Source organism: Antennarius striatus, chromosome 17 (genome assembly GCF_040054535.1).
Source record: "Antennarius striatus isolate MH-2024 chromosome 17, ASM4005453v1, whole genome shotgun sequence".
Taxonomy (NCBI): domain Eukaryota; kingdom Metazoa; phylum Chordata; class Actinopteri; order Lophiiformes; family Antennariidae; genus Antennarius; species Antennarius striatus.
This window is the reverse complement of record NC_090792.1, coordinates 15753196-15778141: the sequence shown is the minus strand read 5'-3', so window position 1 is coordinate 15778141 and position 24946 is coordinate 15753196. Positions and strand designations below refer to the sequence as shown.

Here is a 24946-nt window from a genome sequence, read left to right as displayed (position 1 = left end):
TTTTACCCTGACCTACTTGCATAGGTCAAAGATCACAGCTAGCGCTCTGACCTACTTTCATAAATCAAAGCACTAGCTTTGATCTATGGTCTTACACTGGCCTCCTCCCTCGTCTTTCTATTTTAATCGGTTCCTGAGTGTACAAAAACTGAAATCTGACCATGACCTAGTTTTCTCAAGGTCAAGATCTCATTTTCATTCCTTTTGCTGCCCGAGTAATTTGCTTTTTTTTTCATCTTTCTAACTGCAACGGTTGTGAAGATATTTGGTGGATATACAAATGGACGGACGGACAAACACACAAACACTGACAGTTACAATACATCACCGCTTTGTAGTGGGATGTAATTACTGAGATGAACATCAGCCATAAACCAATGACAAAGTAATCTATAACAAAAATATATCAGAGGAACATTTTTGGGTTTTGATGGACAAGAAATATTAAATATTAAATAATGTAAAAAATAATGTGAATGCCAATAATGTAAAAAAAAGTGGAAATTTTGTAAAAGTATCAAGTTAATGAGGTTTGCATGCATTTATACATGCCTTACTAGTAACACCAATTCATTTACAAATATAATTTCCCTTATTGAATTGTTTAAATTGTAAATTATATATCTGTTTACATATATAGTAATATTTTTGCAGTATGCCCTTTTCTCATTCAATCCCCAACATGAACATTTAAATAAAAAGGACAAAATTCAAAAACCACTGAACACAAAACATTTGCTTAGAACATCACCTTTATTAATAACAAAAGCTGCAGTTAGTATTTAAACCCCATACATATCCCAATATATGAACAAAAAGTGGAATTTAAAATTGAAAGTTGAAGTCTGATTTTCTAGTTGAAAAATACAATTATTTAAAGATTAGGAAAAATTTCAGTTTCAGCGGACTTTTACTCCAAATGTCTGAAAAATGTATTGAAGAATTTATGTGGCCAATTGTCAAAAGAAATGTAAATTAAACAATCATCCATGAAGGCTGAATTTTAAAATCATATTTTGGATCAAACTATATTATGGTTTATTTTGTTCTGGACAATCATCAAGTAGATGGACATGCATTCCATAACGATGTAGACGACAGCATAGACATGCGTCACAAAAACCTCTTTATTGTACTGTATAGGAAAACCACATTGTAAACATATATACAAATATAACCTGGCCAAATGTGTGACAGTCCTGAACTTCAGTCAACACCTCGGTCCAGACTTTCATAAGTGCTTCAGAGTGATCCCAAGTAAAATTCACAATCCTCTTCCTCTTCACTGACAGGCTGTGGAACCACATAAATGACAATCTTCCCCATGTTCTTGTTGGCCTCCATGCGACAGTGAGCCTCAGAAATGTCCTCCAGGCCGAACGTGCTGTCAATCACAGGCTTCAACTTGGGATCCTTCCCAGAGAAAAATGGCAACACTCTGTCTGAGAAAGCTTTCACTAGCTCTGCTTTGTACTGTGAGGGGATAAGAAACAGAGTCAAAGAGATGCTAATACAAGAGACGTGTCCAAACTCTGGTACACATAAGCCACCGATGGATGTTCTCACCTCGATGCTGCGGGAGCGGAGGAGGCTACAGAGAAGTTGACCTCGTTTATGGAGAAGTTTTCCAAACAGATCTCCTTCTACTATTTGGCCTCCCAATCTGCCATAAACCACCCACCGACCACCGGTGGCTAAACAGTTCACATTCTGCTCCCAGTTATACCCACCAATGCAGTCCAGGATGACATCGACCCCCCTTCCTGTAAAACAACATGTAATAGTAAGACAATAGGAGAGAAGCTATTGATGAAGAGTTTCATTAATAAATTGTTTTAGGAATTGAATTTAGAAAAGATAGTTGGATCAGATGAGTGACAAAATCACTTTGTTCCACAATTATCAGTTAAATTGTTTTTTAATGCTTTGAGAAATATTGTAGAGACCACTTTTTTCCACTTCAGAGATCATAAACACACAGAGATAGGAAGAATTCCCAATGCAGGAATTGGGAACATCCAAGTAGTGATTACAGTATTTTCTGCACCTAAAAACCTTTTTCTCAATTTGTTATAATCCAATGTGCTTTATATATGAAAAATGTTTTAAATGGACCATTCATTGAAGATGAGTTCTATAATCTAGTGTGCTTTATGTACGAAAATGTTTTTTTAGATAGGCCATTCAATGAAGGTGTGCCTTATAGCACAGAAAATACTGTATATTGATAGACATAATAATAGCCAGTGATAATAGATTAGCAGTACCCCATGCACCCCAGTGACCTCACCACACAGACCTCCTGTAAAGTCTTTAAGTGCTCGTGTAAAGTTCTCCTCCTTGTAGTTAAATCCAACTGATGCTCCCAAGGATGCAGCCAGCACTAGTTTTTCCATGGTCCCTGCAGAAATCATGGAAATGGCGCCCAAGTGACGAACCAGCTGAATGGCAGCTGTTCCAACTCCGCTAGCTCCAGCATTAATCAGAACAACTTCCTTCTCCTTCACCTGAGCTGTGATTGAAATGACAGGAAACAGAAAAACAAAACACTTCAGTATTTATTGTCCTGTTAAAAATACTTCCTGAGGAATTTTCTTGAGCACACGCCTAAAATAAAAAAATCAACTCTTCCAACATCTAAAATCATACAGAAAAACTAATCTCACAGAATATATATATTATAGTTAACTTTGACTCAATGTTGTTGCAATTTTCTCCTTAAAAACTTTTTTTTATTTATTAATGTTTTTTGTGTTAATGTTGATGAATTCAGTCTTTCCAGCATAGCACTAGCACCGATGAATGTAAAAAAATATTTTTAATTACAACATACTGTAATTCCTTTTTTACATAATTACAAAAAAAATAAATACGAAGTAATTCATTTTTAAAATTATAAAAAGGAACCCACAGAAGAAAAAGTGAAGTATGATCAAACACTTTAAAGACAGACTTCTTGTGACAGTTATTATGATGCAGATGACTATCCTATGGTTACCGTACCTACGAACACCAGCAGCTGAAAAGCAGTGATCCAGGCCTCTGGGATGGCAGCAGCCTGCCACACTGTGAGATTAGGAGGAACATGCATGATGAGCTCCTCGCGCACAGCGACGTACTCTGCGTAGCCGCCTCCAGCTAGCAACGCCATCACCCTGTCACCTAACTTCCAATCTCTCTCCACTCCTGGGCCCAGCGTGTGCACAGTGCCGGCCACCTCCAGGCCGATGATTTCACTCTCACCTTCTGGAGGATCATATAGTCCTCGCCTCTGGAAAATGTTTTTTTTTTAAAAATTCAACATGAATTTCCATGTCAGGGAAAATCAGGACCCTCATCCCATCATGCTTTGCATTTGATTTGAATACACTTTTTTTTCAATCTGATTGGAATATTTCTGGTCAAGATGTTCACAAAAAAAATGTTTTTACATCGTTTTAAAGAAAAATCCAAGTTACTAATTGTGACACTTAGCCCTTCTTCATCTCAACCAATGTGCAAAATTTTGAGAAATTTTGTAATAAATTACAGTAAATCTTTATAACAAGGACATTTCAGCAAAAGTGTGATTTATAAGAAAGTTGCGCCATACCTGGAGGAGATCCGCCCTGTTCAGGGCAGTTGCATAAACTTGAATTAAAACTTCCTTGTCTTTGGGCTGAGGTCTGGGGATGGTTCGAATCACTAAATTGCATGGTCTTCCTGGCGCTTCAACACACACTGCCCGCATCATCTTGGCAAAGCTTGAACAAATACTTGTTCTGGACCAAAGAAAAAAAGAACATATTTAGAAGTAGCAGTCAAACAAAAACTGGTCTACCTTGTGTGCATGCGTCGACTTGTGTCATTTAAAACACTCAATCTTTGTGTTTTCCAGTGAAAATCTTCCAGTGATGGGGTCATCTGTGATATCGTAGTAAATACAATAAAAAAAAGTCAAAATATATCAGCAGCAACCACACATGAACAGATGTAGAGCTCAAGATCTTGCAGAAACTCAAAATCAAATGCAGCCAAGGAAGTTTTTTTTTTTCAAAAACTTCTTCACATCATGGAAGGAGAAGGACAAGGAATAAAAAGAAAATTTACTTTAATAATTCCTTTGGAAATTAGTTTTTAGTCAACATTCAGTTACTGAAATCCTTCTAGCACCACATGGTGGACACAGGAGGCCACATTGAAATGATCTGAACAGGTGATTAGGCTTTGAGGGTCACCAGGTGGATGCTATAGATCCAGGATTAGTATCTTACTCGTTGAAAGATCTTCAACTAAGTGAAAACATCATCAAACCAAGTCAGAGGCGAGGACCATCATCATCATTGCATAGTACATCAGTTAGGTGATGTTGAGTCTTGACAATAAAATGAGGGATTATATGAAGTCAAAGTTTGATATTTTTTCTGACTATAGACTCTAGTGTTTTTAGTCAGAGGCAGTTCTGTTTCACCAATTCATTCGCTGCTCAGACACAGATTGGAGTTTGAGCTGCGTGATGATTTGGTGGACCGTCATCATGAAGTTAAACAATTAAAATCAAATTAAATTCAGGATAAAGAACAACTTTCACCTAAATCGCGATGAAGTTTCTGTAAATACAGTATCAATTCTATATGAGAAATTAAATGACACACAAATGTCCTTATTTAATAAGTATTAGGGACATTTCCCACCCCCAACAAATCGCGAGCATTGTGTGAATTAATTAGTTTACGACAGGACACAGTTCGAGAGTGTTTTGGAAAATACTGAATCTAAATAAGTTTTACTACTTTTAAATGTTCCCGTTTCTCGTAGAGAAAACCTGCCAGATGACACAGGCGCCTGTAAAAGGGATTAAAGAATGAACATGTGAACTCACGCCCCGGTTGGTTCCTGATGAGTCGTGGAGGGCGGGGCCTCTGCACACCGGTAAAATTAAAGAAACATGTGACGTCACACAGTCTGAAACCAATCAGCTGAGGATCCTCATGTTCCAACTTTTGCAGTTTGGTGAAGCTAAAATGTTAAATTTGCAAAGATTCTGTAGTTTAACAGGAAATCATATCCTGTTTTTTTTCTGGACTCCCTTTTTGACCAGTTCGGTTATTATTTTATACATTCTTTTTGGCAATTGCTTATTAAGTTTGGTATATATTTAATTTTTTACAGAAAAAGATTTTTATTTTTATTATTATCAAAACAGTAACAGCGAAATTAACTTTCAAAAGGAAAGCCACATAAAATTAGAGTGTTTATTGATTGAATATGCAAAAATCCCTGTGACTCACATCCAAAGGCATGGTGAAATTGAATCCGTAGACTGTGACAGAGCACAATGAACAATTCCGTCCGACTTCTTCAGCTGTTACAGGATATTACGTTACAGCCACAGCAGCAAACAAACCTGCACGACAGATCTCTCCACGGACACCAATCAGGTAAAAACATACCATTCTATGTTACTTAAATGAAAAATAAATTTAAATCAAGGAAAGAAATTTGACTCTGAAACACACATTTTTGTTTGCAGTCTTTATGGATCAAAGGTACAGAAGTTCTGATGTGCTACGGAGAAATCTGAGAGTGTTGAACCAGAAGGCGGACAGGGACCTTCAGCAGAAACTCAACATGTTGGACAAACAGTACAGGTACGCCCTGAAGATGCTTCATCAGAGAACAGACTCTCTGGTAAAACAACAGAGCAGAGTTGTGATGGTTAAAGTCTGCGAGCCCAAAGCGATCGTCAGTATCGCTATGGAGGAAATTGGAGAACAGTCACAATTTAGTGGGATCCAAACATCTAATGGCAGGAGATTGTACTCCAGCGTATCCCAGTACCACCACAAGGGATCCGACCCGGTGGAGCACACTCGGTCCATATCAGCGCCAGTAAGACACAGAGGCAACGTCCAATGCAGCGTTTCTCTCATGCAGATGAAAGAAATCGCAAAAATTGACTCAATATCAGAAAAAGAGCTCCTTCGGCAACAGCAGAGAGCCCAGGAGGAGCTGGAGAGGCTGAGACAGTTTCAGAGGGAGTCTTTACACAAGAGGGTGGCAGCATTTGTAGAGCAACTCAAGGACAAAAGAAACATGCAAAGAAACATGGGTCCTCCATAGACAAACTGGAAAGGTGACATTCTACAGTATAATAACACAACAGAAAGAATTTTAACCAGCTATGTTTTACTATAAAAACAAGAAAAATATAGATTTTTTACATTAAAATGTCAAAAAGGTAAATTTTTCTGAATAAATTACACAATGATCCCCATCTCCTTCATGGTTATCAAAACCTGGTGCACAGGGGTATTCATCAGGAGGCTGTGGAAATTCTTCCACTCTGGAGAATCAGGAAGTGCCTCGTTGTCTGCAGAAAAAAAAGAACATTTGTTCAGTCCAGGAGTTGAGTGCACCTGGCATTTTAATCTCATGTGAACTCTTGTGGGTGGGGTACCACGTCACAGCTCAAAAAGCAAATAAACACACAGATCACTAGGACATGACAGCCTCTTTTACAAATTTCAGGGAATAACTGCACTCAAACTGCTCAATACAAGTTATACTCGAAGAAGAAAGAACAACATCCAGGAGGTCCATGTCCTTTCAAATGAGGAAGAGATCAGATGCTGCGTAATGGGAAGAGTGATATATTGTTTTAGCCATGTAATTTCAATATTTTCAGAAATGTTTTACACAAATATCATGTAACCAAAATCCTTCTATATACCGGTACATTTTTTCTATATTTACCCTGGACAAACCATCATTACAGGACATCAGCGAGGGGTGACAGTTCAACACTCACAAAAAACGGCATCTAAATCAGAGTGTTGTGGTCAGGGGAACAGTGCGAGATCACCCATACTGTGATCAAATGCAAAAAATATAGTATCACACAAGAAGTAACTGGTGCTTGTGTTTTTGTTTAGGAGTGTTAATCAGGGATAAAACAGGGAATGTAAAAATGTTGCAATTGTAAATCAAACAAATTTACTAATAAACATAGTGGTGTGTTTTTAGGTGTATTATGGATAATGTTATTTGCTCAGAAAGTCCTACCCTCTGATTCAAGGACGACTCTTGTGGGTAGACATTTGGTGTGGTCGGTGTAGTCCAACGAGCAGAGAACAGCTGTCTTCTCCGTAGGAACTGTGAACATCATCACCAGTTTCGAACATAGAACGTTACTCTCCATCACCTCCACAGATGGATGAAGTTCCTATTAAGAAGGAGGAGTATGTCACTTTCAATGAAAATTTACATTTGCTGTCACTTTCACATTTTTGTCAGAAATGCCACACACACTGAATAAAAAAAGAAATGTTGCACCTTCACAAACTTCAGCTGTTGCTTGCGTCCGGCAAAGGCATTCAGATGTTGCCCAAGAACATCAAGAAATGTCCTCAAGTCTGTCTGAAAGCTGCTCTGTTCTTCCAGGCTCTTCAGGGGAATGAATGGGGGGACGTTGTGACGACTGATCCTCAGGGTTGGCTTCAGGTCTATTTCTAGGTTGTAGGTTTCTAAGAATACGCCTTGGTAGGATGTTGTAAGCAATAAGCACACTCCTTTACCTTGATGAGTCTTTACAATGTCGTACCCACCTAATGACATCAGAGAGTTAAACAGGTTTATCAAGTATGTGTAGGTGAATGTACATACTAATTATAAAAAGAATATGTTTTGAGTACCAATGATGTGATGAGCATACAGAAGGTCTTTCAGTTGTTCATGTCTGGCCATCAAGCGCAGGAGTTCTAAAATCTCAGAGTCTTCACCCAGTTCCTCCTCATCTTCATGTGTAGACTGTTGATCCATCAATGACCTTATTTTCTGGAGCTTCTGTGAGAGATGAAGCCACTAGTGAGTGAGGTTTATTCTTTTACATGTTCGTTGGTCATAGTTATTTACACGCTGTTCATTTGGACAGCTACCTCCTTCAATTTTTAGTAGCATGATTGTTTTATTTGCTAGCTAATTAGTATTTTGGATGAAGTTTAAATGGTCAAATCACTATTAAAAGTACGAATTGATTTATATATTTTTATCATATTGTTTTCACATTCATTCCAGAAAAGATCCATTATTAGCTTTGTACAAAAACGATGTATTCACTGTGATGTTGTCCAGCCCATCCCAGTGTCAACTCAGCACAACCAGCTCATTCTCGCGTCATCCCACCTTGTACGTCTCGATCTCCGCCTTCAGGTTATCTCTCCGGGCGCTCAACGCCTCTACTTCGGCCCTCAGTTCGCTCACTCGGCTCCGTTGCACGGGTTGAGCTTTACGACCTGTGGTTTTGGCTTCTAGTAGACTCAGATGACTCATAACACCTGCGGACGAACAACGTAGCTGCCATTAGACACAAACTAAGATGTGGATGTACGTTCGTGATTAGCTTCCGTTAGCATTAGCTACCGAGGTAACACAAGAGACTCCTGTATTAGAAAGGCAGCAGAGAGACAGTTACGTAGAAACCATTAATAAGCCTTCACCAGTTTGATTTACCTGTCGCTGACGCCCCATCCATGCTTTATACGTTTTTATCCTTATTTTACAATACTGGATATTCTCTGAGTGTGTATTTTGTCAGGCAGCTACGCAGTGAAAAGTTGTTGGACGTAACAAAATGTTTGGATTTTGGCGGCTGCTACGTCATCACGTATGGCCCCACCCACCCGCTCAATCCCGGAAGAAAAATTCAGAACACTTTGCGATCACATTGACAGATGGTTTAACCACATGGTGGGTTTATTTTAATGTCGACTAAACTCAAAATAAACCCATCGAAACACAGGTCATCAAGTAGCCAGTGATCTTGTTGTATTAATTGCTGTCTTTGTAACGGTAAACGGTGTTTTTAGTGACGTAGCGCTCTTGAATGCGTGCCAGTGAACAGCATGGCGAGCCGCACAAAGATATCAAGTGCATGGACGAGTTGGATTTAAAGGTGAGTCTGTCTCAGATTATTTCATGTCTTCCTCTCTGCTGTATACAGTACTATATATTTTTATATTTAGTCTACCTCGGTGGTTTTATTTTTCGCCCACCATAAAACATCACAGTTGAAACTGTAGTTATGTCTTGGGTGTAGTTTAGATGTTCAGTTTCAAGTAAAATCAGTGCTACATATTTCCTCAGTGTGAACGTGTAGGTTATTTCATTCTCACTTGCTTATTTTGGGGTATCTAGAAAGAAACTAGTCTATTGATTAAAAATGAAACAAACTAGCATCCAATCTCAGTCACACCATAACTTTATCTATAGTATTACACTTGCAACAACCAAGCAAATACCAACCCTTTAAATTTGGTGAAGCCTAATTTTATAATGCATAAAAATGCGCACGGTTATCAAGTCTTTAAATATTACAGATTGTATTAATTGAGATAGTCATTACCCAATAAGAAATTGAAGGTGTCTATTTTTGTATAAAGGATTAATAAGAAAAAAGTAGAGCAAATCTGCCAATGATGTAAATATTAGTTGGAAAAAAGATTTCAAATTATTTTAATATCAAAATGAGAGTGTAGTAGCATACATTTTTTTCTTTAGCTCTAATTACACATATAAAATCTTTTGTATGGGCAAGAACAAACAACAATAAATGCATGTTTTAAGTGAATGTAAGCAGTGTCTGTGACATCTGTTAGTTTATGAGATTATTACACGGCACTGCTATCCTCTCTGCTGGATGATGGTCAGAAAGTTGTATTTTCGCTCACACATATTATATTCATTATATTTATTTTCAAGGCTGCTGGATTCTCCTGACTGATGGGTGGAGAGAAGATGTCTTCCATCCGTCTGACTGTGTGATTGCAGGAGAACTGAACTATCTCAACCTGCAGCAGAGACTTGAAGAAGATGGATCCATCCCAGCAGAAGCACTTCACAGTGGCAGATTATGTGGTATTTGCAGTCCTGCTGGTTGCCTCCCTGGCCATCGGCTTGTACCACGCCCTTTCAGGAGGTCGTCAGCGGACCACTCAGGAGTTTTTGATGGCAGACAGGAGCATGAATTGTCTTCCTGTTTCGCTTTCGCTCATCGCTTCATTCCAGTCTGCTGTGGCAATCATAGGCGTACCTGCAGAGATCTACACTCACGGGACGCAGTACTGGTTCTTAGGCTGCGCCTATATTCTGGGCCTCCTCATTCCTGCTCATATTTTCATTCCAGTGTTTTACAGGCTTCGTCTCTCCAGTGTCTACCAGGTAACAGGGAGCAGTTTAGTTTCTGGGCTCAAAATGGTTTTCGTATGGTGGTGTTAACATTTCCCGACGTGCTTTGTTCCACAGTATCTTGAAATGCGTTTCAGCAAGCCAGTGCGCATTTGTGGGACATTGACCTTCATTTTTCAGATGGTGGGTGGAACACTTAACACAAATAAAGCAGAGGTGCACCAATCAGTTTCAGTACCTTAAGTCAAGGTCTCTGCAGATTCTTGATAACAGGGCTCCTTTTTCCAAATTTTAAATTTGTGAACAACAATATATGAAACTAATTAAGATTTTTTTGTGTGTGATAGAGATAGCAGATATACAGGATTTTGATATTGTCAAAATATGGTACTCGGAGGCAGATTTAGTCCAAAGACAAAAATTCATTGAAAATAGAATGAAATAAAGTGAAAAAATATCCACCATGCGAAATATGAATCTAATCTGCAGCTAATTATCTATACTGCACATATTCCAAACCGTAAAACAATCAGCCTACATTTCTTACATTTGCTGACATATTTTGTTTGTTTGATGAGCACAAAACAAAAGGGTCAAAGTTGTTGGTATTACTGTGGGCTATTTCGGTTGCTTTTGTATTGTGCGGGCTATAAGTGTTTCTGCCAGTTATTGCTAAGCTAAAATAACCAGCTGCCTGACTCTGGCTTTATTTAGCATGCAGGGTGCAAATCTGAATTCAGTGGGAACGACGGGTATAAGACAGTAACGGAGCTTGTGAAATAGTCAATCGAGCTGTATTATACTGTATTATATAGATTGTCTCTAAATGATCTTTTACTCTGTGACAGGTTATCTACATGGGAGTTTGTGTGTATACTCCCGCCTTTGCACTAAATACAGGTAGGAAAAGTTTTAGTACTTGACTCTGGATGGATGATTCCTGTGGTTTAATGATGATCTTTGTTGTCTTTCAGTTACCGGATTCCAGTTGTGGGGCATTGTGCTGGCCACCGGGCTAGTTTGCACATTATACACAACACTTGTGAGTTATTCAAAGCCTTTATGAATTACACTTTTTGTCACTATGTTAACAGGTGAAGCAGCACAATTATCATTGGGTGGGCAAAAGGGATTGTAGTGATTCCAGAAGTTAATACTGATTGTATTTTTTGACAGTTTCTAGTGAGTTTAAAGGAGTCAAGTGTGATAATGCAGATTTTTATTCTAAAATATTTTAAGAAATGTTTTTATTTTTTGCTATAGTAATAATCACCTGACATAAAATGACAGGTGTATACATTCATAATTTATCCCATTTTTGAGTTTGAATTGCAAATATGATTTAAAATGACTCAGCAATTTGGTCATCGTACAGTACAATAAAACCTAAATGTCAAGTTATCTAGTATTTTGTATGAAGGCCTTTATCAGTATCCTTTATGTCGTTTCCTATCTATCAACTCCTGACAGGGTGGTTTGAAGGCCGTCATCTGGACGGATGTTTTCCAGACTGTTGTGATGTTTGGAGGGCAGCTGGCTGTCATCGTGGTGGGCGTGCATCAGAGTGGAGGAACGTCTGAGGTCTGGAGGAAGGTGTGGGAAGGAAAACACATCGCTGCTCTTGAGTGAGTCCAAGTAACAGCATTTATTCATTTATAAAGTGGGACGTCTGCAAATACACCAGTACAAACCTAGGAGCTTACGCACAACAAAGATGGATTTATTCACATTTCAGATGAAAATCTCTTTGCTCCTGTCGTATTTATTTGATGTGTTCTCCCCGGTGCTCAGCCTGAACCCAGATCCTACAGAGAGACACACCTTCTGGACTCTGGCCGTCGGTGGAATCTTCCTCATGCTGTCCTTGTACGGAGTGAACCAGGCTCAGGTCCAAAGATATCTCAGCTCCCGCACTGAGAAAGAGGCCATCAGGTATTCAAGCTGTTCACCATTTGGTTTTCACAAAGATTCTAAAACATTTTTCAAGCATAACTTTGAATGAAAATATAACTGGACTGCAAAGACAAATTTGTAGCTTCCACTCTAAAAAGATGCCACCCACCTTCACCCTCAAGATTCCTGCAACACACATCCATTGGGAAAACCTGACAGTGACCAAAAGTAACCCCAAACCTAAACAGGGAGGTTATATAAACTAATTTAAATGTTAAAATATTTGTTTAAATTAGTGACATTACAAAATTGTTGATGTTTAAACATTCATGCACCTGTGTTAAGATAGTGTGAAGCAACATGGCCTCAAATAGCTGGGTTAGAGATGCATCAATCTTGTTTTATTGTCTTTGGGTATTATTGGCACAAATTCCTCATCAACCAGAAAGTGTTAATGAAAAAAAATTCTATACATCACATAGTAGAATATGCAGAGCGGTTTTACCACGTAACGGACTGTGTGCAGGTCCTGCTACATGGTGTTTCCCTGCCTGCAGCTGGCTCTGGCTCTGAGCTGCGTGATGGGGTTGGTCATGTTTGCACGTTACTGTGGAGAGGATCACTCCAACCAACTAGGCTCCTCTTCAAGCGATGCGGTAAGTTTTAACTTCAAGTGTTTTAATCCGAGATCGTTCTTTAATTGTCTCTTGGGTACAAATAAAGTTTTTTTTAATTGAATTGAAAGACCTCTCAGTAACAGTGAAATTTTCTACAGATGGTGGTTTACTTTGTGATGGATATGCTGCAAGGACTGCCTGGACTGCCTGGACTGTTTATTGCGTGTTTGTTCAGTGCAGCTCTCAGGTAAGGACACTGGTTTGACGAGGGTATCATAAATCACCAGTAGGTGTCGCTGTTGACTCATCAGCTATTTAGCCCTTAGGATGGGGTAAATGAATAATATAAATATAATAAATAATAGTAAAATTGTTGTTAAAAACTAAATGCTATACATGTCTGATTTGAAATGGATTAATTAAGTATTGAGTTTGTATTAACATTGAAGTAACAAGCCGAGCTGATTAAAGGAAGACTTTGCACTCAGGTATTACAGTAAATACTCCACGTATAGCAGCATAACCTGCACCCACTCACCACCAATGAGAGGTCTCTCCTGAAGAGTGCAGGTCTGGTCGAGTGCTCTTGAATCTCTTGAATTCATATATCTCCTTGACTTGTAGCTAAAATTAACACAGTCTATTTGAACAGGATCGGACTCCAGCCCCCAGATGAGAACCTTTCTGAAACAGCATCATCCAAAACTTAACATTAAAAACTTCACTTTGTATTACACTCTGTTAGTTTGTCAGCTGTATAATGTATGTTGATAATGGTAGATGAATTCTTCTCATTCTGTGCAGCACCATCTCCTCTGCTTTTAACTCTTTGGCCACCGTGACAATGGAAGACCTCATTAAACCACATTTTCCTGCCATGACAGAGGCGAGAGCAACCCTCCTGTCCAAAGCCTTAGGTTGTCTCTGAAGCTTAAAATTCAGCATTTGATACAGAGCTGTGTGATATTGATGTGTCCTAATTTTCATCTTGTGTCTCATCATTTAGCTATGTCCTACGGGCTGCTGTGTGTGGCCATGGCCTACCTAACTCACCTAATGGGTGATTCTGTTCTACAGGTGAGCTCACAGCCGGTGTGATAAATTACAACCATCATATCTGGCTTTATTTTCACTTGTATTTGAACTCCAGGTGGCTTTGAAAATCTTCGGGGTGGTCGGTGGTCCTATTCTGGGTCTGTTTTGTCTTGGAATGTTCTTCCCATCGGCCAACGCCACTGTAAGTAGAGCCTCATCAGTGAGACCGGTCATGAAGTCAGCTCTGGTTCTGTTTTAACCTTTGATGATTTTGGTTGGTTTGTTTGTTTTTCAATATATTTATACAAAAAAACCAACTTAATTAGGTTCAGGACAGACACATTAAAATATTCTGTGGCTCCACATAAATAGAGATAGATTTATACTTTACTAATCCCGGAGGAAATTGCACAAAAAATAAAGGCAGTACCCTGAAAAATTGATATGTAGATTTTGTCTGAACATCCTTGGTGGATGTGATAAATTATTACTTTCTAATCTAATAATAGAAATGTAGGTAACACTTATAAAAATTATAAACCTATACCAACTAAATTTGGTCGATCACCAATCAGTCAATGATTGCCATTATCAATGATTTTTTTGTTAGCAGTGCTGGCATTGGGCAAAAACTACTGGATGGATTTTGACTAAACTTCAGGACAGATTGCCAGAATTTATTTTGAATTTCCTCAACGTTTCAAAATGTATCTTTTTAAAAAAAAAGTTTTCCCAAGCTGCACAAAAACCCAGGAACTGATTTCTACAACATATTTTAGAAGGGTGGGTCACGGGTCAAGGAACGACGTGTAGCATTACGAAACGCTTATCATGTGCCATCTTATTGTCATTCAAGTGTTTTTCTGTGGTTCCCAGGGGGCCGCAGCGGGTTTGGGCGCCGGTCTGGCTCTGGCTTTCTGGGTTGGCATTGGGAGCATCATCACTCAAACCTCCAGTAGCAGACTGCTGCCACACGACTGCAGGAGCAGCCTTCTGTCAGACAACACAACTGCTATCATTCAGAATGCACTCAGCAACGCCACTCTGAGGTACCTGGAACAGCGATGGTGACACTGAGACAGTTTTTAGATTTTGAGGCAGTCGTCTCAAGTTATTCGTCTTTCTTTGCTCCTTAGCCGACCGTCTGGACTGCATCGCTTTTACTCCCTGTCCTACATGTGGTACAGTGGATTCAGCTGCTTCGCAGTCATTCTGATAGGCCTGATCGTCAGCTGTCTGACAGGTAGGTAGTTCAGACAGGTGCATGTGTAACACAGAAGTTTATGTTCCAGCTTTAAACTGAAAAAACTAATTTTTGTTTTAGGCCCGATGAAAGAAGAAGACGTGACCCCAGGAACAACCTATCCATGGATAGAGAAGCTACGTTATTTCATACCTGAATGTCTCAACAAACAAACTCACTCAACTGTAAGTAAAACCATGCATTTAATCACACAGTGACTAATGCTAATTAGCCATTGCATGTTTAAACTCTGGTAAACACAATAATCATAACTACAAACATCAGTTCTGGTATATTTCCATTACAAAAAGTAGGAGTAATAAGGAGAAATATGAATGAGTTTAATCATAAGTCATGTTTTGTTTGGCTCCTGAGGAGTTCAAGCTCATTTACCTTTATTATCTTTTCAATTTTAGTGCTTTCGACAACAAAAGCGGACCTCACAGCACAAAGAAATGAACGGCGTGGCCTTCCCAACAGAAGAAACATCACAGAAAAAAGAGGATAATTTTCTGCCAGAAGTTGACAGTCCTTTGGTGGAGTGTGAAACAGCCATATGATTTCTTGTTGAAACATTTCTACAAAAAGCATTGGAACTATGGAAGTGTCTTTATGGATTACTGTAGCTTCATATAATAACACAACTTTTATTTGCATACAGTGTTTGTCGTGTTGCGTATTTACAGGATTACATTTACAAATTGGCTTCTTTTTGTAAAAAAAAAAATTTTTTTAAAGTGCTCTCTTTTATGATGTCCTGTGAACAAATAATACATTTTCGTCAGTTTACAAAAAGGTTCCCCATGGACTGACAGAATGCAGTACTGTATTTATTAGGATAATTTTTTTTCAAATTCAACTTCTCCATTTAATTGGGGGGCCTTTCATCAAACACTGGTTTTACTTGTTAATATATTTTCCATTCTGTTCAGGGGAGTTCGCCCAGACTGCTTCACACTCGACAGACTATGAAATGTTGTCAAATATTTAACAATCAAATTGTAATACCTAAGTTTAACCAGTGTGCTTTTCTTATATCTGTACTTCAATCATTATTAGTTAAATGGACATAAAACCCTCCAATAGAAATACTGTGATTTTCGAGCCATTAGTGGAAAATAGACGTAAATTTGTAATGGAGCTGAGCTCCAAAGAAGATGCTGCTCTCTGCTGGTGGGAGGACAGCAGTTGTATCTGTTCGTTGAAATACCCAATGAGCACCTTTTGTGTGGACGGACAATCATAACCAGAACAATTTGAAAGCGTAATGGACTGTCTTTTCAGTCCACACCTCACCTCTCCATTACAAAGTCTGCTGAGAACCAGACAGACAAACTAATGCTGGTGTGTTTCCTGCTTTGAAGCAGCTTCAGTTAGCCTCTCTAGTTCATTTGTAGGACTAAGTAGGCAATGTCATCAGGCCAAATGACCTTTACTGAATGACATGGAATAGCTTTATTTTTGTGTTTTGTTAATGCTCATGAAAATGTTCTCAATATTTTTTCACAGATTTGTATTTCAGAATTCAACAAATAAAGCATGTCAGCTTGCTATTTCTTTTCAGTGTTTATTTAATGAGGGTTAATCTCTCTTTACACCACCACAATAAGAGATGTAATTAACATCATATACATACAGCACAGCAGAGTAGCAAGATTACTGATAAACTGTTTGACTTTTCATAGCCATGAAGTTCAGCTTTACAAATGGTTTATCCAAATGATAAAATACTGTCACAGGTTGGTTCAGGTCCATTTTAGATAACACAACTGAATCCTCGACCAATTTAAAATGAAAATTCTCAGGAAGTTTACGCTTAAAGCAACAGAAGCATTAAAAATACCCTCTGATTTGAGTACTTTTGCAGGAACAAAATTAAAATTAGATTATTTATAAATCAAGCTACATATGAATGCAGTGTAAGTAATACTGTGGTTTACGTGTTTTAAAGGTCCTAACACTCAGTTGAACAATAGTATGACTTAGGTCTGTGTGTGAGAGTAGCTTTTAGAGTTCATGTTTTCATTCTCTTTGGTCATTTCTGCCCACTCCTCGTCCGACTCATCCAACGAAATCCCTTTTTGAGCTGCCATCTCGCGGTAGGCCTTACACTCAATTTCTGCTCTGCAACAAACAAAAAAAGTTGTTTGTTCAACTACTATATAAAGGTTGAAAATTAAAACAGTATGACACAATTTACAAAATGTCAGAACTGGAAAAATGTCCTTTATTTCATACTTTTTAAGGAACTGAAAGCAATCCTGGTGTCCGTATATTTCAGCTATTCGTACTGGTTTGTCTCCACAGCAGTCCTCCTTATCTACAGGTGCATGGAGGGAGTGCAGCAGCCTTAACACGGCCAGCCGGCCAGACTCTGCAGCAAAGTGTGCGGCGGTCCACCCATGCTCAGTCCTCAGACATGACCTGGCTCCATGCTCAATGAGGATCCTGACTGTTTCTGTATGACCTGCATGTGAAAAAAACAAACCTCAAAGTAGTGCTGAACTTTCAAAAGGATTACAACAAAGCTTGAACGGAATGGGAAATGTCAACATAAAGTCACAAAGCAATGAAACCTTATCATCAATAATACATTTGAAAGAATAGTGATGATCTCAAATTACTTCTTAAAAAATCCAAACTCTACTTCAGGAATAATTAAATCATCTTGTCATCGTGTCTCAAAATGACACAAAATCCTTTTGCATCACATGCATTTGAGAACCTACTGATAATTTCTCATTTCTTGTCCATATATTTTTTACAAAATTATATTTACTCCTGTAAAGTCAAGTGAAAATCAGTCAGTTTAACAATTATTAACAAAAACTAGTCAACAATTTTTGATTGATGATTAATGTTTAAATTATTAACCAAGCAAAAAGCAGACACACTCTTGTGTCTGCCTTGTAGAGGTGGTATCACTTCCACCCTGCTGGTCAGATTTAACTAGCTGACGTATTGGGTGGTAACTCAAGAAGATGGTGTGAATTCTCACCCAAAATTTATAATTAAAAACTTTGGGGGAAAAAATAAATCACTGATGAATCTAAATATAGGCTTTTGATGGTGCACTTCAGTGAAACATGTTCAAAAATTATAGAACACATGTTTGTTTGTTCAATTCTGACAATTTGAAGAACACACAACTTCATACCCCTTCAGTCCCAGCAGCTTCATTTGAAAATGCTGATGATTAGACAAACTTCAGTGTCCATTATCACCATTAAAGTTAGACACACTAACAAATCCATTAACTACCTTTCTCCGCCGCCCAGTGCAGAGGGGTCTTGGAGCTCCAATCGACGTCTCTGTGGTTCGGATCACATTTATTTTGTACCAGAATTTCCTCAACTTGGTCGAAATTACCCGCTGCTGCAGCCTGGTGCAGTTCTGTCATGTCGTCACGTCTGTTGCTAGGAGACAGACACAAGATGGCTCCACCGAGTGACAACCGGTGACGCAGCCGCAGTAGAGGAAGCGTCTCTGAAGCGCAATTAGCAGGAAAACTATTTATCATTGAGCGGGTATGAGGTTAAATTTATATGTTGTAAAATATAAATTTGTTTGTCAGATAACATAACAGGAAGTGTTTCAATGGATTAGTAAACCAGATGTAACATAGGATGCTTATATATGTCTATTTGCATTTTTAACTAATTTAAAAAAAAAATCAAACTCCTGAATATAATGTATAAAATTTGATAAAGCGTTTTGAGTAATTGACTGATAAAATAACTGACATGAAAGTAAAAATACCTTTTTGGAAGTAAGATTAGACCCAGTTCATGGACAATGAATTAAATAGAATTAAAATCACACCTTGTGCAGCCATGCGTGCATTATACTACATTTATTGAGATTATTAACCACATTACAAGCTTCACTTCATTTACTTGAATTTATGGATGGTAAAATTTCAAACCAGACAACTATACAATTTCTCATCACGAAGGTCAATACTGTTCTGTCCTTTCTTGATTTCCACATGGCCATGTATTTGTGTCCACAACTGGAAAAAAAATACAAAAAACTTAGAGCACACAATTATCAAATTTAAAAGGGCTTTTATGAATTCCCTGTCAAATTTCTAAGAAATGTCATTTAAAATGAAGGAATTTTCCACACAGATATCTTTCAATACTACACCAAGATTACTTGTTTTGACAGTTCACAGAAATGGGGTTGATTCTAGTCAATGTGGTCAGATTAGCAATAACTACATGGATAAATAAATGTTTCCCACATCATAAGCATTTGCTCACCTGATTTCAGACTTCTTGCCAAACCAAGGTCTGTATCCAGTTATTTCCAATAATTCTCCATCAATGTATTCAATATTGCACCCTCACACTCAATTTCAACTGAATACTGAGGAAGTCCAACATCTGAATGGCGTGCTGAACTCACGTTGAACACTGAGAGGGTGAGAGGTTTGTCAACCAGAAGATTGTAGAAGTCCTCACAAACTTTGTCATCCCAGGAGCCCTGGGACTCATCAAATCCATGCAAAGAGCACAGAAAGGATTGGGGTGCTACATCCAGCAGACTCTGAGGCACTGGTCTCACATGCTTGATGTCAACATCAGCCTCATTTCCATAATCAATAAACACTACCCTGAACAAGTTGTCAGTTTTATTCATTACTAGAGCTCTATACCACTGGCTATCACAGGAAAACAGAGCAAGGCATGGGCTGCCAGGACCAAGAGTCTCAGGGAACATTGAGTCTTGTTCTGCTTGCCCTGCCTCCTGAGCAAGCCTCGTGACCTTTTTGAGTTCCTCCACGTTGGCATACTGACACCAGAAGAAATGGGGTTCCACAATATAAGAAGCATAAACCTCTTCTTTTGTGTTTTTTGAAATGTTAGGGTTCTTGTATTTGCCTACAACCATATTTTCTTTGGGAAAGACAAGTTCTGCCATGTTGGAGCCAATTTGACCCTCTCTGGGGACAGTTTCTGTTCGAGGGCTCTTTATCAAAACACCTTCTTCGGCAAATGGTTTCCAAAATTTCTGCATTGCTATATTGATGACTACATCCTTGCATTCTATGTTAACTGAGTACTGTGGAACTCCAATATCTGAACGGCATGTTGAAATAATACTGAACACCGTCAGTGTAAGAGGTTTGTCAACCAGTAGATTGTAGAAGTCATCGTAAACTTTGTCATCCCAGGAGCCCTGGGACTCATCGAATCCGTTCAAGCAGCACAGCAAGGCTTGGGGAGCTATATTGAGAAGACTCTGAGGCAATGGTCTCACATGCTTGATGTCAACATCAGACTCATTTCCATAATCAATAAAGACTACCTTTAACAAGCTGTCGGTTCTGTTAATTACCTGAGCTCTATACCACTGGTTGTCACAGGAAAACAGAGCAAGACATGGGCTTCCAGGATCAAGAGTCTTGAGGAACATTGAGTCTTGCTGTGCTTGCCCTGCCTCCTGAGCAAGCCTAGAGACTTTTTTGAGTTCCTCCATGTTGGCATACTGACACCAGAAGAAATGGGGGTCCACAATACAAGACGCGTAAACCTCAACTTCCTTCTTTTCGGACATGTTTGAGTTCTTGTGCTTGCAAGAGGTTACATTTCTTTCTGAAAATCTTGGAGGTGTCATATTGAACTCTGTTTCTTTACTCTGGAGTGATTTCTCCGTTGGGATTTCGATAAGATTTTCTGTAACAGCTGGTTTCCAGTACTTCAACATTGCATCATTTACAATCCCATTTTCACACTCTATTTGCACTGCATATTCGGGAGCCATGATCTCCAAGTTTTCTTTCATATCAACTACTTCTACTCTCAGTGGTTTATCAACCAATAGAGCATAGAAATCATCGTAAGTATCATCATTCCAGGAGCCCTTGGATTCATCAAACCCATTCAAAGAACACAAAAATGCCTGAGGAGCCACATCGAGAAGACATTCTGGTAGCGGTCTCACATTGTTGATGTCAACATCAGACTCATTTCCATAGTCAATAAACAAAACATGTAGCATATTGTCAGCTATGTGAATAACCTGAGCTCGATACCACTGGTTGTCACTGGAATAAAGAGCAAGGCATGGACTGCCAGGATCCAAATTCTTTGTGAACAGCATATCCTGACTGGCTTGTACAACCTCTTGAGAGAGTGTCGACACCATGTTTAGATCTTTGGTGTTGCTGTACTGACACCAAAAGTAATGTGGGCCAACAATGCAGGAAGCATAGACTTCCTCTGCCTTGTTTAGAGCAACATTTGGTTTCTTGTACGTGAGGATATTCGTATTTCCCTCACGGCAAGGAAAAGAAAGTTGTAACACATCTGAATCATTGTGGACAGTCTCTGACAACCCAGGTCCTTCTTCAAGAATGACATTGAGTTTTCTTCCCTCTACCACAGTCTTTTCATATTTTATGAACTTATCTTGTGAACTGTTCAGCTCATCTCCAGCACACACTCTCTTGCTGTTGTTAATATTTTGTCCTGTCGTTTTCATTGCTATCAGTGTATTCACAAGTTCTTGCATCAAGCTATCCTCTTTTGGAATGTTAGTGCATTTTGCGCTGCCGGGGCACTGTTGTTCAGACTCAACACAAGTAGTACTTCTTTCAAGTGCCATCTGTGATATCCTCTCTCTGCTTTTCACATTTAGATTTAGTGATCCATCAAGTAGTTCAACAATTAGCTTTCCCTCTGCCCCTTTTGAAATCACAGAAATGGTAAAACTATGGCCAATAACATGATTGTTAAACCACTCGTTGACTTCTGATGGCACATCTTCGGGCACATTGAACAGTCCAAGTTGAACAGCCTGCACAGGAGCTGACCGAGCAAGACTTGCTTCGGTTGGAATGGGGCAAATATCAGTGTCATTCAATTCAAGGGTATGACCATAGTCTACAAAATACACTAGAAGTTTTGGAGACCTTTCCACTACTTGACCTCTGTACCATTTATTATCAGTCCCCTTGGCAAAGCAAATGCTATCAAGCCCAAGAGGGTGATCGCTGCATTTTAACTGATCAACATTTTCCATCACTCCAGCAAGTAAATCTGAATTCTTGTCCAACTGGCAGTAAAAATTATTAACATTTTCTGAACACGTTACAAATACGTTTTCTCTTCCACCCACCTCAATGTCGAACGTGGAGTACGTGAATACATTTGATGGGACCTGTGGAAGGATTGGTACTTGAGTGTCAGTTTCAACACATCTCTGAGTCAGAAGCTCACATGCACTTTGAGACGGTGTTTCAATATCTACCATGTTAAGCTGCAGGCCTTCTTCATCGCATGTTACAGCTTTAACAACACATTTCAGTCCAGTGTTTGACAAATTACTTGAATCCGCAAATGTTCGAAACTCATCCAATGCAGAATCAGTCCAAGCCAGGGTAATAGGGTTAGCTGAGCTCTTTGAATTGAGTAAACAACACTGAAAAGCCTGTGCATTCAACTTTAAGAAAGCTGGATCAATGGGCTTCACATTTCTCAGAGGGACTTTTTCGGTTTGACCATAGTCTATGAATCTCACAGCTACAAGAGGGGAGTGAGAGTTTGCAATGATTTTTGCTCTGTACCACTTGTCATCATGTGGATTATAGGCAGCACAGATGGATTCAGCAAGAGACTGAGGGTGGATGACTGCATAGTGGTTTTGTAACTCGTGCATAAGTTTTCTAAGAGATTCAGCGCTCTCCGTAGTTTGACACCAGAACTTCTGTATACTTTCAATGCAAGATATGTGCACATCAACACTGCTTCCCACACTAAAAACATGGCCATTATGAGCATTTTCCATTTTGGAAGGAAAACTTCTTGAAAGATGCTCAGTGCTCTGCACTAACTGGTTTGGACCATTTAAAGTATCTTTGGAACCAAGATGATCAGATATGGGTATATCATCTATCCTGCCATTGACTTCTTGGTTTTTTGGGCTTGGTAACATTTTCTCACATAAACCAAAACTTGTGCTTTTGTTTTGTTCATGCATGTATTGTTCAGTTCCATGTGAACGGAAAAATGAAGGAATGGAGCCATTCGAGGAACTTGAATCATTTTCATTTGACAAGTACGGAAGTCCTACTTTCACCATAAAATAACTGTTTATGCACACAGCATTATCTGCATACAGAGTTACTGAATAGACATCCTGAGTTATATCATAGTGGTTAAACCTTGCAACAACAGTACGATGGTGGAGCAGTGATTTCAAGTAATTAGTCTGGTCTGCAGTCCAAACTGCACTTGTGTTTTTTACTCCATCAAGAGAACATCGGTATGTGACAACTGGCATTCTCAAGAATTTTCCGTTCAGTGGTTTGATGTTGCCATACTGGACCAATTCAGTTCTTCCCTCATCCACATGCAGCACTTCTACAGCACCATCCGTGGTAATGTTTTGCTTTAGCATCGAGCGATGCCATCTGCCATTCACACTTTTAACAGCACAGGGATCCCCACAGGTACGCGGTGGTGGCTGTCCAAAATCTGAGCTCTCTTCATAATGCCGGTGGATCTGTTCTGATAACACGTTCAAAGCCTTGGAAAAAATTAATAGTTTGCAAAAAATGTTCTGTGGATCATTTATCTCTGTAACCACAACAGTGTCAAAAGTGTCCATCAACAGTTCCGGGTAAAAGTACCTGTGGCATTCCTCAAGAATGCAACTGCCATTCAGGTTACGATCCCGCAGTATGCGGTACGGCTCAACATCTGCTGAGGGTAATTGCAGACATTTCAATACAAGATTTTTAAACTCATCTCCTGGTATCTTCTTTGCACTTCCACATTTACACATGTGCTTGGAAACAACTGGTATCTCAAGGAGAATTATCCGGGCTGGCATCAGTATTTGTTGAACCAGCCCCTTGCACTTCTTACCAGCCAGAGAATTTAAAAACTTTGCAGCTCTTTCAGGCCAGTTGTTTTCAACAGAGACAACATTTGCAAGGATACACTTTTCAATTTCAGGGGGCAGGAGAAAAGCATCACTCTGACCCCATGCTAAAGCTTCACCTTTTGTGATGTCCAGCTTTCCTTGGTCAATTAGGAAAACACTGTAATTTTCATCTTGGATGGATACAATTTGAGCTCTGTGCCACGTGTCAACGATGTGGACCAGACAGAGGTCCTCTGGTTTTCCTTCTGATCCATGAAACTTCCTTCCAGGACTTTGAATGTCTTTTCTCATTTGCTCATAAATGTGCTTCTTTCCATCATCCATGTTTACCCATAATTCCACAAGACCACAATTGGGCTTTGGGCTAACCCTTGTGATGAGAATGGGTAATTCTGTTCCCGCAGTAGGAAGGCCAGGAATTGAACACATTATGAAATTCAGTGGTTATATAATACACCTGCAAATTTCAAAAAGAAAATAAAATTCATTAATTTCAAAGACAAATAAAAACTTTTAAAATTTCTGCAAAAAACTTGTTTAATGTTTAAAAATAATGTTTCCAGGAAGAGCTCAGTAAAGTGCTGGAATGGTTCCACTTATAAATGCAGTCAGACAAAGAACAATTTATAGTCTGTTGCCAAGTATATTGTGTTTTGTAGTGTTGTTGGTGCGTGCCGAATTGGTAGCTGTCAAATCACAAAACAAAAAGTGTACATAAGTCATTATTAAAAACCAGAAAGATTTTCATTCAACTGACTCAATTAATTATTAAGTGACTCATGTCAAGTTATTATTTATTTGTTCATGTACACATATAGCAATACAACCTCTTCTTCTGACCTCTCATTGGCCAGCACCAATATGACTGAAGAGGAGAGATTGTCAAAACAAGGAATTTTATCAGACAATTCAGTTCATCTCCTCTGTTCAATGTAACTATTGGCAAATCTCCAGGACAAACTGACATCTCCTATATCTACTTTCCAACTCCACATTTACATGTGTGTTCCTGGAAAGTGGCACGTCAAAAAGAATGTTCCAGTCTGGCATCAGTACTCGTTGAACCAGTCCCATGCATCTCTTGCCAAAGTGAGACGTT

The 24946-nt window shown here is 39.0% G+C and overlaps 5 protein-coding genes across 7 annotated transcripts; 1 reads left to right on the top strand and 4 right to left on the bottom strand.

The window, feature by feature from the left end:
* Window positions 1-1242: 1242 nt before the first annotated feature.
* tp53i3 (tumor protein p53 inducible protein 3) lies at window positions 1243-3733 on the bottom strand. The gene is made up of 5 exons (XM_068339370.1): window positions 3593-3733; window positions 3004-3271; window positions 2300-2512; window positions 1567-1763; window positions 1243-1473 (listed from the first exon to the last, which is right to left on the bottom strand). Exons 1-5 carry the CDS (start codon window positions 3731-3733, stop codon window positions 1243-1245), a joined length of 1050 nt encoding a protein of 349 aa, XP_068195471.1.
* A 1772-nt stretch (window positions 3734-5505) lies between these two features.
* Window positions 5506-8640, bottom strand: cenpo (centromere protein O). Of its 2 annotated transcripts, none has more exons than XM_068338545.1 (6): window positions 8491-8640; window positions 8164-8315; window positions 7674-7821; window positions 7315-7586; window positions 7045-7204; window positions 5506-6352 (listed from the first exon to the last, which is right to left on the bottom strand). In XM_068338545.1, the coding sequence occupies exons 1-6, from the start codon at window positions 8510-8512 to the stop codon at window positions 6240-6242; spliced, it is 867 nt and encodes a 288-aa protein (XP_068194646.1). In that variant the 5' UTR covers window positions 8513-8640; the 3' UTR covers window positions 5506-6239. The 2 variants fall into 2 exon arrangements, with proteins under 2 accessions (XP_068194646.1, XP_068194645.1); XM_068338544.1 differs by having other exon boundaries at window positions 7674-7824; window positions 8491-8638.
* slc5a6b (solute carrier family 5 member 6) lies at window positions 8592-16494 on the top strand. Of its 2 annotated transcripts, XM_068338542.1 has the most exons (17): window positions 8592-8727; window positions 8847-8932; window positions 9739-10197; window positions 10282-10347; window positions 11013-11064; window positions 11139-11206; window positions 11635-11789; window positions 11956-12096; window positions 12584-12713; window positions 12833-12921; window positions 13479-13591; window positions 13681-13751; window positions 13825-13911; window positions 14586-14758; window positions 14846-14952; window positions 15034-15137; window positions 15369-16494. In XM_068338542.1, the coding sequence occupies exons 3-17, from the start codon at window positions 9850-9852 to the stop codon at window positions 15510-15512; spliced, it is 1848 nt and encodes a 615-aa protein (XP_068194643.1). In that variant the 5' UTR covers window positions 8592-8727; window positions 8847-8932; window positions 9739-9849; the 3' UTR covers window positions 15513-16494. The 2 variants fall into 2 exon arrangements, with proteins under 2 accessions (XP_068194643.1, XP_068194644.1); XM_068338543.1 differs by lacking the exon at window positions 10282-10347 and having other exon boundaries at window positions 8713-8932.
* Window positions 16495-16934: 440 nt separating this feature from the next.
* LOC137611266 (ankyrin repeat domain-containing protein 66) lies at window positions 16935-18352 on the bottom strand. The gene is made up of 3 exons (XM_068339368.1): window positions 18214-18352; window positions 17191-17419; window positions 16935-17076 (listed from the first exon to the last, which is right to left on the bottom strand). Exons 1-3 carry the CDS (start codon window positions 18350-18352, stop codon window positions 16935-16937), a joined length of 510 nt encoding a protein of 169 aa, XP_068195469.1.
* A 905-nt stretch (window positions 18353-19257) lies between these two features.
* Window positions 19258-24276, bottom strand: si:ch211-189e2.3 (tudor domain-containing 6). The gene is made up of 2 exons (XM_068339158.1): window positions 20061-24276; window positions 19258-19352 (listed from the first exon to the last, which is right to left on the bottom strand). Exons 1-2 carry the CDS (start codon window positions 24274-24276, stop codon window positions 19258-19260), a joined length of 4311 nt encoding a protein of 1436 aa, XP_068195259.1.
* Window positions 24277-24946: the final 670 nt, after the last annotated feature.